Here is a 13837-nt window from a genome sequence, read left to right as displayed (position 1 = left end):
AGAGCAAGAAAGCAACAAAAAAAAAAAAACAAAACAAAGAAAAGGAGAGCACTGCATCGTCCTGGTGATCAAAGTGCATGATATCGTGCGCGTGCGTGCGTGCGTGTGTGTCCAGCAGTCAGCTCGGAGGACGTCCCTCTGTCGGCGGGTGAAGGGAGGAGAGCAGTCAGCCGGTGTTCGGTTCCTGAACGGGGCACCGGCGCGGCGGCCGCAGACAACAACAACACACACATCAGCTGCGCGCAATCGGTGACAAAAACAACGCTCCGCGAATTAAATACCGCCCCCCCCCCCCCCCCCCCCCCACACACACACACACACACACCCGCAGCACAAAAGTCGCTAACAATAGACATGTTGTCCATATGATCACAAAGACATGAGTTAGAATTTATAGTCATTGTGCAGAGCGCACAGCCAAATACCCCCCCCCCAAAAAAATTTAATAAATAAAGCATTCAAATGCGCCAGTTAAATGAAAACACACAATAATAATAATAATAATAATAATAATAATAATAATAATAATAATAATAAATTTAAAAAATCGTCATCAAGTCCAAGCCTGATTTGCAGCATTCCATTTATCTGTAATATAAACAGTTGAATGTGAACCTTCCCACATTCACCCATTCATCCAGTCCCTCCCTCTTCAGCCCAGCTGGACCACATGACCCCCCCCCCCCGCCCCCCCATCGGTTTCACCCATCCCACCCCTCCTTTCTCACTAACCCACCAACTTAACTTACCCACTGTCTAGTTAACGCAGCAGCAGCAGGCAGTAAGCAGCAATCCCACATGAAGAGTGTGTGAGGGGGGACACAGGTGGGGAGCAGTGGGGTGACACCAGCAGCTCAACCCACTTATTCTGGGATTTCTGACGCTGTTTATCAGATTAAGTATTAAAAAAACACACACATACACACAAAAAGTGGAATTAATAGCGATGAGCAATAATGTTTTCCTATAATTAGATGATCCTACAATAAGCAGGCTGCACAGCTGACGACCTCCTCCTTGACAGGACAACCTGCTTATCTGCCTTTGTTTTGCACCGCTGGCTGAGACGTGGAGGAGGCGCGCAGATCTGCTCATTATCCAAAAATAGTCCCGAAAGAACCGATAACCACGCCGCAAAAGTCGGGGGGAAACACTACTTTCAGTGGCTGTGACTTTCATATAGGAATCAAAATGGCGTTTCAGGGAGGGACAACAGACCTGGTGTTAAAATAAGAAATATTGCAGGAGGAAGGGTGTAAAGTTGGGTGTTGGGGGGTCTGAGTTGTGGGGGAGCGGAGCCGCAGACCCTCCTCAGGATGACAGAAATCAGATGACAGGGCTGGTATTGACAGTGCTGTGATGCGCCAGGTCCTGAACAAAAGAAAGACATCAGTGCGCCCTGTATTGAAGGACTTTGGATTCAGCTGCAGCCCCCCCACCCCCCCTGTGCGCGCAGCTGGACGCACACCTGGACGCACGGCGGCCACCCGGCTCTGACCCCTGTCACACACCATGGCATCAGTTTCACGACCCGCCATCAGGATCCTTGATCTTTGGAGGTGTTGGCAACTTTCCTGACAATGGAGCTCGAGTGGCCACTGCCATAGTGACAGTTATAACAGATTCTGCCCCAAAACCAGCGAACCCCGGGAAACCCCCCCGTGCCCCGCAGCCCGGACACACTCCCGTGCCCGTCCCGGGGGTCACCTGCCACTGACACACCGTGACATTTCATTTAAATGGGGTTTAACAGTAAATAATCTGGACCACGTCACTCAAAGTCAATGGCCGGACTGTGTTAGTTGGGAAAATGTATCGATGTATTAAACGGAAAAACGGAGCCCGACCGCGCGCGAGCGGCGCGCTTCCGACCGAGCATAGATTCAATTTTCACACGCGCGAGGAGATTTCCCCCCACGTCCCGTCCGTTTGGGTCAATTTAACGCGAATTGTGCAAAATTGTTGGCAGCCCGCGCTCCTTCCAGCGGGTTTTCCTGGAATAAAAGTTGCTCGCGCACGCCGGATCCGCGCGACAAGTGTGTCGGCGTGAAGCCCAATGTCCCTGCGAGCCCCCCGGCCGGATCCGCGGTCCGAATCCCAGCCGCAGCCTTTATATTTCCGCGGAGAGGGAGGATGAAGAAACACAAACGGGACCGCGCCAGTTCCATGGAGTCCGCTAGATCAGCTGCTGGCAGTTGGTGTTCTCAATCACGTCCGCAGATAGGTTTCATAGGCTCACTGGAGCGCCTGTGGAATAAGACACTTAAGTGATCCGGTGGACAGACGCGTCACTTCGCGTGGAGAACTTTTATCTCGCTTTTTTAATTAAAAAAAAAATAATAATAAATTTAATTTTTTTTAAAACAAGGCGACACGAGCATTTTTTTTTGTGTGTGGAGAAACTCGGGACTTTGAGAGAAAGCCTTTATTTGTGGCTCCACACGCATCTCGCCTCGTTCCCCGACGAGCCAGCGCATCGCGCCGGGTGAAATTACACCTCCAGGACTTGTTTGTCAACTTGAAAGAAAGTCGCCATGGCAGAGACGTCCGCGGCTCCGGCGAAAGCCAAGAAGACATCCAAGCCCAAGAAGCCCGCCTCACATCCCAAGTACTCGGAGATGATTAAAGCGGCTATTGTTCACGACGCGAGCCGGAGCGGCGCGTCCCGCCAGTCCATCCAGAAGTACGTGAGGAAGAACTACAAGGTGGGCGACAACGCCGACGTGCAGATTAAGATGGCCCTGAAGAGGCTGGTGGCATCCGGGATGCTGCGCCACACCAAAGGCATCGGCGCGTCCGGGTCCTTCAGACTGACCAAACCCGAGGACTCCAAGAAGTCCCCCAAAGCGCCCGCGGCCAAGCCCAAGAAGGCGGTCAAGCCCAAAGCCAAAAAGGCGGCCAAGCCCAAGAAGGTGCCCAAGACGCCCGAGAGACCCAAGAAGGCGGCGGCGAAGAAAGTGAAGAGGGTGGCCAAGAAGACGACGCCGGCAAAAGCCAAGAAGGCACCTCCGGCGAAGAAAGTGGCCAAGGCAGTCAAACCCAAGGCGAAAGCAGCGAAGAAAGCAGCCAAGCCCAAAGCCAAGGCGCCCAAAAAGGCAGCCAAATCCTCCAAGAAGAAGTGAAGGGACAATATCTGAAAGACTGTAAATACTCGAGGAAATGTTTTCGTATATGTATTATTTTTGTAAGGTCTCATACAAACTGATGCTGTTTTTACTGGTAGTTTTCTCCCCCGTCGCACTATAGCCTGGAGAAGCTGTAGGAAGTACCGTGAGCATTTAATACTGTTAATTCCTACTGACTGAATATAGACTAGAGTGAGATCTTGCTGAAGAGGGAACGTGTACATAGACAGTTTGAACTCATGAGTAGCTTTTTTTGTTAGTGCACGAGTCATACTGATAATACAAGTGTTTCAATGGTGAGCATTGTGGAGCCTTGACAATGTACGGAGCGCAGTCAGCAAGATTCCCCTAAAGGCTCTATAGATGTCATTCAGCCTCCATTCTGTATATTCTCACATGTTCAGACCACTCTGTGTTCAGTCACTTTTGAAGACTGTTTACTCTGTAAATCAATAAATCTTTTGTCATCTCCCCAAAAGGAGTGTCTGCCAAACTTATTGCGCGTCTTTTACGCGTGCGTAAATACGCACGGACGACTTCACTGTCATCACAACATATGGTGAAGATTTCATGTGATCGGCGTTCAAGAGTCCATGGACAGATACTAAAACGTGTTTTTAAGAAATAACAGCTATTACACAACATAAAAATGCCTGGATATTTTTTCAGAGGTGCGCTTTTTGGGAGGAAATACTGTGAATTTAGTAGAAAAACGACTGTAGCATCATTAAGTAAAAAAAACTGAGAACTCCCACTAAACTTTGTTTGTTCTGGGAAACAGAGGGCCATCAAATTGTTTAATAAGATGAAGTAAAACCCTGCAAACCCTATTGACTCAGCTAAGAGTAATAAATGATAAAGAATTAAGGCGCCTTCAGAAAATCCATATTACAAACAAGGCCAGTGAGTAAAAAGTGTAAATGAGACGTGACAGTAGGAGTTTAAGTGGTTTTGAGTAATACCCCACATATATTCGCAGTTCAGGTGAGGTCCATTCACCTGTTTTTTTGTTGAAATCAGTGGAAACATTCCGGGGGACTGTTGTGCAGACACGCCCGCCTCCCTGCGCCGCCTCTCACCTGACAACACCGCCATCTAGCGGCGCTTTGAGGGAACTGCGGGTCTTTCTTCTCAGCCTCGCTGGAGACGGCGCAGCAGAGGACAGACTGGAGACCAACTGTGAAAGGCCACATCACACACACACGAACACACACATTACCCTCAACAGAACCCAGTCTCCACAGGTTGATGTAAGACTGTCAGTCTGACCTCGTTCTCATCTGAGGGGTCAAACGGCGGCTGCCTGACACACCCGGCTCCATGCGGTGTGCGAAATGCAGATACCGATACTGCGTGAACAACATATACAAAATACAATTCTAACTCGATGCAATTAATAGAAGCAAATACACATTCATTTTGCATCGAAAATACATCTTTCAAGTCATCAGTGTTTTTTGGGTAAAGGTCCCCACCCAGTCTGGTCTGGTATTTTATTAAGCAACTAAATCATTTCAACTTCAGTAAGAAAACACTGCGTTAAAAGTCAGGGATGTGTGCTGCGGAAACAGCAGGCGACCGGCCGAATGATCCAACGAAACGGACGAGGAGATCACTGAAAGACGATTCGAGGAAACACAGTGGCATCAAACTGCATCCAGGTCCGTGTGAACAGCAACACCACAAGTCCGCAATCCAGTTCAGTCTCAGTCTAAATATTTCAGATTCAATGTGAACAAAAGAAGAAAACTGAGCAGAGATTTGTTGTTTTTTTTCCTAGTTTTCATCATTTAGCGGGCCTCCTTCGCAGATGCAATTCACCACAGCATCTTTAACATGAGAGCAATTGTTCCTCATGCAGAGACGACGTGCTCCGTCACGCATCAGTCTGCGCCATACAGCTAAAAACATTTTAAAAATATGATTCAAGCTATATAGAATTATTCATTCTCACCCTAGGGGGTAAATACCATGCTACCAACAATCGCTGCAGTTGGCTGTTTTTTGGCAAATGACATATAACCTTGTGTTTGTCGAATCTCACAAAGAGAAGCAGCTTCAATGCAGGAGTGGCAGCAGCTCAACAGGAAGTCCTCTTTTTTCAACAATCCTTACACATGCTCTCCTTTGGTTGCTTCATCAATTTGGCATTTTTTTTTTTAATTACACTCAAGAAACACTTCTTCCTTTGATAAGAAATCTTACCATTAACAAAGAATTATGGGCAAAGCTGTAACTCTGGCAATGCACTCCTGCATTTCACGCTCCCCTCATAAAGCACCTTTTTTCAGGGTCATTTAACATCAGCAGTTCTGTGTTGATCAAGCGTCGACGGGCCGTTCCCGGCTCAGCCCGGCGAGACAGCATAAGGCAGACGAAGCTGGGAGAATCAGCTGAGGGAGAACGCCACCTCCAGTGTCCCGGATGCAGGAGAGGCGTCTCGGGAAGAGCTTCCAGGGTAAGAAGTGAAATGATATGAACTCTGCAGGCGACGGCGGCGGCGCTGCTGCCGGATCTGTCCGTGACGGTTTGGTCTGGATCGGACGCCGGGATGTCGGAGGAAAATGGGCGTTTGCTGCGAAGCCGACGGTCATTTCAGTCTGGCGACAGCTCTGTAGATGGCGAAGCCCAGAACGGCGACCACGGCCGAGCCCAGCGCCACTCTCAGCCAGAACGACGAGTTGCTCATGTCCGACCCGTTCAGGTGTCTGCAGAGAAAAAAAAAAAAGTGACCTAGATTATCAATAACACCTGTAGACCTTCTAACGAACATCCCCGGCGCTCAGACGTACGGATACATCGCCGCCCAGGCGAGTCTGGAGTAGATGTTCCTGCTGGTGGAGTCCAGGGACAGGCTGGAGAACGGGAGCGGAGGCGGCAGCCGGTGCTTGTAGCAGAACTCCGCCGGAGTCATGCCGTGGAACTGCTTGACCTCGGGGAGATCCACCTTCGACGCCACCAGCACGCACGGGATGTTGCTGTCCATGTAGTGTTGCTGCGGGAGACCGCGTCGAGAAGTGCAAACGTTAATGCCGACTGACGGCGAGCAATCAAGAAATCAAAAGAGCGAATGGAAAAACGAAGACTTGAGAGGGCGTGGAGGCGGACCTTGTATATGCTGGCGCAGTAGTCGAAGGAGTGAGGGTCGCTGGCGTCGTACATGAGACAGGCGACGTCGCAGGAGGCGTCCGAGGCTTTCAGGAACGCCGTCTCCACGTCCACCTCGTTCAGCTGCCCCGGGAGGGAGAGCGACAGCGCTTAAGCTTCAGGGTCAGAGGTCAAGAGTCGGCTTTAAGTTCAAGCGGGGAAGCTACTTACGATAAGGTACTTCTCCTGCTTGTTGACTGGGACGGTGTTGATGACATACGGGGAGAAGGCACTGCTGGAGCTTTCCTTGATCTATGAAAGGGTGAAAAATAGGGAAAAATAAGGGCGTATCATCATGGATCATATTTTACTGGTTAAAAATGGCTTCAGCTCGGCGCCGTACCTCGTTCTTGCGGCCCACAAAGCCTTGGAGGAAGGCCGTCTTGCCCGTCCCTCGAGGTCCGATCACCTTGCACAGGAACACCGATCGCTGCGTCTGGCGCTTCTCCAGATCCACGTCTCGCTCCCTCGTTACTGCAAATACACGAATAACACAACCACAAAGTTAGATGAATGATGATATTCCTGCGTGTTGAGATGCACGAGCAACCGAAACAGAGCCACGTTTTTAATACATGGCTGACAAAATAACATTTGGCATTAATGAAAAAAAAAAAACACCTCTGAGGAAGCAAATTTTCTTGTCAACCTGTCTTTATAACTTAGTGCATCCACGAGGTTTTGCAAAAGCAGTTTAGGTCTGAAACACTGATTCTCACACGGTGCTGCTCCCTCTAGTGGACGAGGGCGAGTGTTTTGAAAACTGATCTTTATGGCATCTTATGAGCGAGGGCTGGGTTTTATTACAGCTACACTGATATACGAATACATGAGGCATTTGATCAAGTGACTCCGGACGAAACACATCGCTGATAACGACAGTGGAGCAACTCACTGACAGACTGACATGACGAAAACGAAACTACAACAAAAACAAATACAAAGAAAAAAGGTAAATTTAGTATGCAGATCAAGCAGGTATCTTAGGTCCTATTCTGATTATTTATGTTTTGTTCATAGTCATAATCAACAAAAGGCACAACAGATTTCTAGCACACTTCCTGAGGAAAGTCCTGCTCAGTCTGGAGCCCTGGCCAAATATAAAGTCTAGATTCAGCAAAGAGACAAAATCTTCTGAGAGTAGTTCTATCATGAATAAGTAATTTAATCAGTAATCAACACTTAGAAGGAGAATAAGAAAGTTCTTTGGTGATCAGGAAGTACAGCGCTCCTCAGACCCTCCACTGAAAGTAAACTACTGGATTATAAACAGAAAAACCACCAGGATACTGGACCGGTTCTCTTCACAGAGCTGAGCTGAGGGACTGTGATTTAAGGAGAATCTGGTTGGTATTATGGATGAAACAACATTTTTTTATTAACAAGGTGGATGTAGAAAAAAGCGAAGAGAATCATAGCTTCAAAGCATGAAATTGTTATTCACTTCAATAAATGTGACATTACTGGCATCCTAAATCTGATTCTTCTTCTGCGATGCGTCTCAGGAGTTTCGGCTGAACAGCGTTGGGCAGAAACACACCTGTGATGGCGGTGGTCTGTGACGGCTGCTCGGTCAGGATGGGATAGCCCAGGTATCCCAGGTGTTCCAGGCAACGGTGGATGTCGAGGTATGCGGAGAGCCTGCGTGCGAAGTGGTTAACGCGTGAGCGGCGTGCACCGACTGCGCGCGAACAAACACGTCACGGATTGAGCGGACACACTCACATCCACTGACAGAGGTAGCCGTGGTTGGAGATGTAGCCCTCGTCGGTGGTGGGGACGGCCATGTACACGTCTGCGCCCCACGGCATGTAGGGACACACGCAGAACAGGTTCCTGAGCTCCGTGGGCGACAGAGCAGAGTCCTTATCCTGTGGAGGGGGGGGGGGCAATGAAGAGAAGACCACTTCTTCAAAAAGAAAGAGGAAATCTAATCAGCCGTTTCCAGCTCGGAGTGACGCCGAAACTGCGACTCACTTCGTCGTACTTGTCAAACAGCTGCTGGAGGAACTGGTGACCCAGATGATTGATCTCTGTGGTGCAGCCGACAGGAACTCTGAGTCTGCCGGCAGAGGAACAGTCAGACGTTCAGCAACAAGAAAAGAGGACAAACCACACAGATATGCTCCAAGTGACGCTTTTCCAGACATTCACGCCTTTTTATCAGCGTCGTCTCACACTGGGATCAACATGATGTTTCAGGAGACGATGAGGTGCAGTAAACGTTCGTACTCTGGGTAAAGGTAGTCATCCGTCAGCTCGAGGCAGTCGTCGTATCCAAACTTCCTCAGGATGGTCCACGTGGTTTCATGCCGGCCCCTCTGAATAAATAATGTATTTAGGAACAGGAAACCTGGAAAAGACGAGACGTGATACTTGAGCGGCCGCTGAACGGCGGGGTTTCAGGTTACACGTCCGGACTGGGGGATGCTTCTTACCGTTCAGGGTCAGACCGTTGTCCTGGACCCCGTCGCTTGTGTTCTTCCAGACCACCGTCTTCACGTCTTCTAAGGCTTGAGGCGCCAGCGGGTTTCCGAAACAAGATTTCTGAATAAGAGGATGGATTTCTTTTTTGAAAAAACTGTCAATTAAACCCTGAAATATGAGATAAGCAGAGAGAACTTAGCAGGTACCTGAAAGCAGTTGAGTTCAGCATCACTGAGGATTCGGTCGTTGTCCTGGTCAGAGATGTAGAATATTCTACTGAGGGCTCGAACACACAGAGGCTTGAGCTGGGGAAACGGATTTGAGAGCGAACGTTTGTGAGAAAATCAAATGAACTGGAACAGACTGCCGTGCGCCCATTTCCCAAAACGACTCACCTGTTTGTCCTCGGGGTCGTAAAGAGGCGCGGTGGGGTGAAGAACGGCTTTCTGTGCATAGTAGAACAGCTCTGAGATGTTTTTCAGGTTCTTCGCAGAACACTGGACCAGGAAAGAAACAGCACAAAGAAATCAGACACCTTTCAATGTAATCTGGACGACAGGTAAACGTGCATGTGTCAACACGGCGCCGTGTTTGCTGAAGGCAGCAGGCTTGTGTGGAGTGTGGAGATTTACTTCGACGCAGGTCTCGATCTCAGAAAACTGGTTCATGATGGGAAGAATGGTCTCCATTGAACTCCCGCAGCGCAGATCTGACTTGTTCCCCACGAGAATGATGGGTATCCTGACGAAATGAACAAACACAAACACTTTTAGAGAGCCACAGCTGTGGCTAAGCTCATCACAGTTAGGGCGAATCCCATATTCCTCACTCTCATACTTAAGTAAAACTATATAAAAGCGGTTAATGTGTTCAAATGCTGACAGTCGACAAAGTAAGTGCAGACATACTTGTTTCCCTTCTCTGCATCTCCGTTGACTAAAGGGATCCACTTTGTTTTGATCTGAAAGACAGGAGAGTGTGACGCCGTTGTATTCTACGTGTATTGTAAATGCTTGTACAGTGAGGAGCAGAAATCCTGAGTTCACCGACCTTGTCTATCGTGTCCTCGTTGGTGACGTCGTACACGACACAGATCACATTAGCCTGGACGCAAGAGCAAAGCGAGCTCACGTTAAATTCATGAGATAAACAACAAACATTACCAAAAACACACAAAGCGATGCATATAAGCACATGCAAGACAGTAAGATTTACCTTGATGATTTCATCTTTGAGGACCGTATCACTCTGCTCCTTTTCTATCAGGGGTAAAGAACAAAAAGAACCAGGTTTATTCATGAAAACAGAGATGTGGGGTGGAGACGCAGATGTTGCCTTTCAATCTCGGTACCTGAGTAATCCACGATGTGCGTGGGAACCTTCTCTGGAGTCACGTCAGCGGGGATGGTGATCTCCTCAGCTCTGGAGGGAACCTGACGGCAAACAACCAACTGATCAGTGAAAGCGCAGATATTTACATAAAATAGCAAAAAAACAGAAGTTTCTCTGAGATAAGGTGCTGGTTGTGGAATGTTCTGGCGTTCTGCAGCTCACTTGCAGTCATGTGGATTCTAGCTTCCTGTGTCACAGACATGACATGCCTCAGAGTGTTCTCACTGGTTGGACTGGTCTGCATAAAGCACTCATGTTTACACAACAGGACTTTTTCCCATTGTTTTTGCTTTTTTTAACCTTGAAATAATCACAGAGCCTATAAAGTGATGGTATGAAGCTCCACTAAAATAAAAATGGAGAAGAAAGAACCTCTTCCATCTTGAGGAGAGAAAAACACTAACTTGTCAAAAAAAAACTCATGATGTTTAGATGAAATGGAGACAGCGTTCAGCAGTCGTACACACACGTACCTCTTCTGGGAACTCCTCTCCCACCAGAGACATGATCAGTGAGGTTTTCCCCACCTTGGCTTTAGAAGAGGCAGAAGGAAAAGATTAGGAGAAGCTTTCTGACAGTGTCTCAGATCAAAGAGGCGAGAGCCTCTCGTTTTCACAGCTACTCCACCTGACTGATGCGTTTATCTTAAACATACAAGAAAGTACAGCTTGAGCATCCACCCTGCACTCAGGGCAGGGTGGGTGACGAGCCGACGCATCTGCTTCACAGGCTTTAATGCTCGGTGTCGACGAGTCGCTTGTCATGTGGTCGGACATTTACGAGATGAGCCGAGGCAGAGAGCTCGCAGCATAACTGTGGAAATACGTCACCAGACGAGCTGAGCGCAAAAGAGAGGCAGCTCACAGCCTCAACAGGCAAAGCAAAAACAGCTGTGTAGAGACAAGTGTTTGAAATGGCCAGGACGTTTTTAATCTGGTCTAACCAGTCATCAGCTTTGTCATTTTCAGCTATGTTATATTAATACACAGTGGTGATGAAGATGAACTGGAATAAAAGATTTGGCAGTGTTTTATTTCACACATCTAGAGTGGGAGGACAGAATGACCAAAGTGAACCTTTGACTACTGACTGCTTCTTAACACAACACATAACCACCACCTAGAACCCGATGCAACGCTAGTCCCACAGCCAGGACAGATTCCCTCCGTTCAGCCAAACTGCAGAAGCTCCCTGGCTCCGAGTTCCACCACGACGCTTCTCTGGCTGTGAAACCTGTCAGCCGGCGAGCCTTCATCCTACTCATGTTGATACTCGTGTTCTTACACACAAACCAGGATGGAAAATTCGACACTGAGCTGGACCGTGACTGTGAAAATTACAGCATGCAGTTATGTTCTCTTACTTGCAACGGTTTGCGCTTTCTGCTGCACTCGGTGCGATATGCGGTTCACAATTGTAAGCACATGCGCTGCTTGTTCGAAGGACAAGGTTTTTTTGGGGTGTTTTGGTGCTGTCACTGTGAAATCATTTCAATTCGAGTCAATTTAATTAATAAAAACACATCTGTCAGCAGTAAGTTACTTCAGGGGACTGAATCTGTGTTAAAACATACAGAATATAAGTTCAGTGAGCCAAATTTAGTGTTCATTTGCAAACAACAGCTTGTTCTGTGGGAAATAATGTATGGGGAATCTTTAGGAGAGGCTGTGGCACATTTACTTTCTGACCTCACATTTCACATTCATGGACATATCCAGCCACAGCTTATTCCGTGGCTAAACTAGACTGCATATCGCACATTACATTTTTCTTCTCCAACTTCTACTTTTAAATTCTTGTTGTAGTCCTTTCCTTGCCTATGTTCTCCAGGTTGTTATTTTTACTGTATTTTGTGCGATATATTTTGTCTGTTCTCTATTTTTTTTTTACTGTGGGTGATGTATGTCTCCACTGTAGGAGGGCAAGCGGCGTGAAGCTGCGATTCCACTGTGTCTTCTACAGACAGCAGAACTAACAATTGAGCTTACCTTGACTTTGAAGATTTGAAGAATACAAATGTGATTCATGTGTGATTTTAGTGAGCTTTAGAGAGTATTACAGGACAGAAATATTCAACAACACCTGAGGTTTAAATGAATGAACTTATACATATTTCAGTGAGTGCTTTATAAATGGGTGATGACAAGAATTGTTTGTATAAATGTAGACACTTGTTATTAATTATTAACAATAACCATGACATGTTAAAACATCAGCTGGTAGTGTGGTTGCTTCTCAATCAGAGGGTTGCAGGTCTGATTTCCCATCTCCCCCTGTCAAAGTGTTATTAAATAAAACACTGAATCCCAAACTGCTCCCATTGGATGGACTGAGCAGCACCGTGCATAGGAGCCACATTCAATGCCCATTGATGGCCGCTACTTCTTTCAAAACATGTTCTGAGGAATACTTGGCAAACAAGGACAGAGTGCTGACTTTAAACCCCTGATCTGACCTGGTTTACAGATTATTATCTGAGCCTGCACGTTTCCCTCACAGGACACCAGTTGTTACAACGCCCCTTGAAGATGATGACTGTCATTTTGACTTGGGTGTGTAGGAGCAGGCAGACGTCTGAACAGAACTGAAGCTACTCTGGACGGTTTTCTGAAATTATGACCCAGGATGAAGTACTGTCAGTTCGCATGGCAGGAAATCTATTTACTGCCGAAACATGTGTGCACTATTTCTGCTTGTTTGGCGTTAATTCGCTTGTTGGTAAAAGAAAAGGCCAACAGTAAGTGGGGTGACTGTTTACAAACTCTAAGTAAACGTGATTATAACTATTAATGACAACTTTTACCTCTAAAATGTTGATATATGGATCCGTTAGGAAATGAGAGACAGCAATGAACAGAATAACCAAACGCTGATTAACTTTTAGCATAATTAGCAGATTAAATTTTAAAGTAAATGAACAGTTTGCCCTTTGGTGTCGTCTTACATGCCGTCGCTTCGTTCATAGATACACACTCGTCACACAGTTTTGTGTTTTATTGCCACCGAGAATAACGGGACGAAGTTGTTGAGTGTGTTAGCATCGGCGGCTAATGTTTGCTAGCAGCTTAGCTTGTGTTGAGGAGCCAGTGTGGAGCTACTTACGTTCCCCCAGCAGCAAAATCCTCACGTCTTGCTTCATGTTTCCCCTCCTTCCGAAGAACAGCCAGATGCGCTGCGGACTCACGCCGACATTTATCTCTCATTTGAATGTCAAATTTCCAGCTAAATGCAAACGTGTGCCACTGCGCGGCGATACAAGGTGAAACCGAGCCTTTCCGGTTCACAGAGCGGAGGCGGCGAAAGCGCGCCCTCTGCTGGTCACAGTGTGTAGAGACCGTGTAGCGGCGCCCTCTGCTGGTCACAGTGTGTAGAGACCGTGGAGCGGCGTCCTCTGCTGGTCACACTGTGTAAGAGACCGTGTAGCGACGCCCTCTGCTGGTCACAGTGTGCACTGCAGGGCCCAGATTGGAGCGCGGAGTCCACTCGTCCAGGGCAGCAATGGTACTTTTTATTTTCAAACAAGATGCTTTAAATTATGTACTTTTAAAAGTAAGTTTGTTGTATTTCCAAATTTTATAAAACACAATTCCAAATTGAAATGAAAAGTGCCCATGCAAGCAAGGAGTTGATAATGTGAAAAAGCCGACTATCATATGTAGTGTTTGTGCTTTTTTTTTTTTTTAAACACATTTTATTGCTCTTTTAAATTTTCTATATTTATATTGTGGTACATGTTCAAACTGCAT

General features: G+C 47.2%; 2 protein-coding genes across 2 annotated transcripts; one reads left to right on the top strand and one right to left on the bottom strand.

The window, feature by feature from the left end:
- The first annotated feature begins 2252 nt into the window (after positions 1-2252).
- h1-0 (H1.0 linker histone) lies at positions 2253-3595 on the top strand. Its single transcript, XM_030098905.1, has one exon. The coding sequence runs from the start codon at positions 2535-2537 to the stop codon at positions 3120-3122; it is 588 nt and encodes a 195-aa protein (XP_029954765.1). The 5' UTR covers positions 2253-2534; the 3' UTR covers positions 3123-3595.
- A 1005-nt stretch (positions 3596-4600) lies between these two features.
- Positions 4601-13370, bottom strand: rhot2 (ras homolog family member T2). Its single transcript, XM_030098603.1, has 19 exons — positions 13194-13370; positions 10565-10623; positions 10051-10132; positions 9915-9958; positions 9750-9803; positions 9608-9660; positions 9332-9440; positions 9095-9196; positions 8906-9004; positions 8711-8819; positions 8505-8625; positions 8250-8334; positions 7998-8143; positions 7813-7913; positions 6616-6746; positions 6444-6524; positions 6234-6356; positions 5918-6120; positions 4601-5833 (listed from the first exon to the last, which is right to left on the bottom strand). The coding sequence occupies exons 1-19, from the start codon at positions 13228-13230 to the stop codon at positions 5716-5718; spliced, it is 1857 nt and encodes a 618-aa protein (XP_029954463.1). The 5' UTR covers positions 13231-13370; the 3' UTR covers positions 4601-5715.
- Between the last annotated feature and the right edge of the window lie 467 nt (positions 13371-13837).

This window comes from Salarias fasciatus, chromosome 8 (genome assembly GCF_902148845.1).
Source record: "Salarias fasciatus chromosome 8, fSalaFa1.1, whole genome shotgun sequence".
NCBI lineage: Eukaryota > Metazoa > Chordata > Actinopteri > Blenniiformes > Blenniidae > Salarias > Salarias fasciatus.
This window is presented reverse-complemented; position numbering and strand designations above follow the sequence as displayed.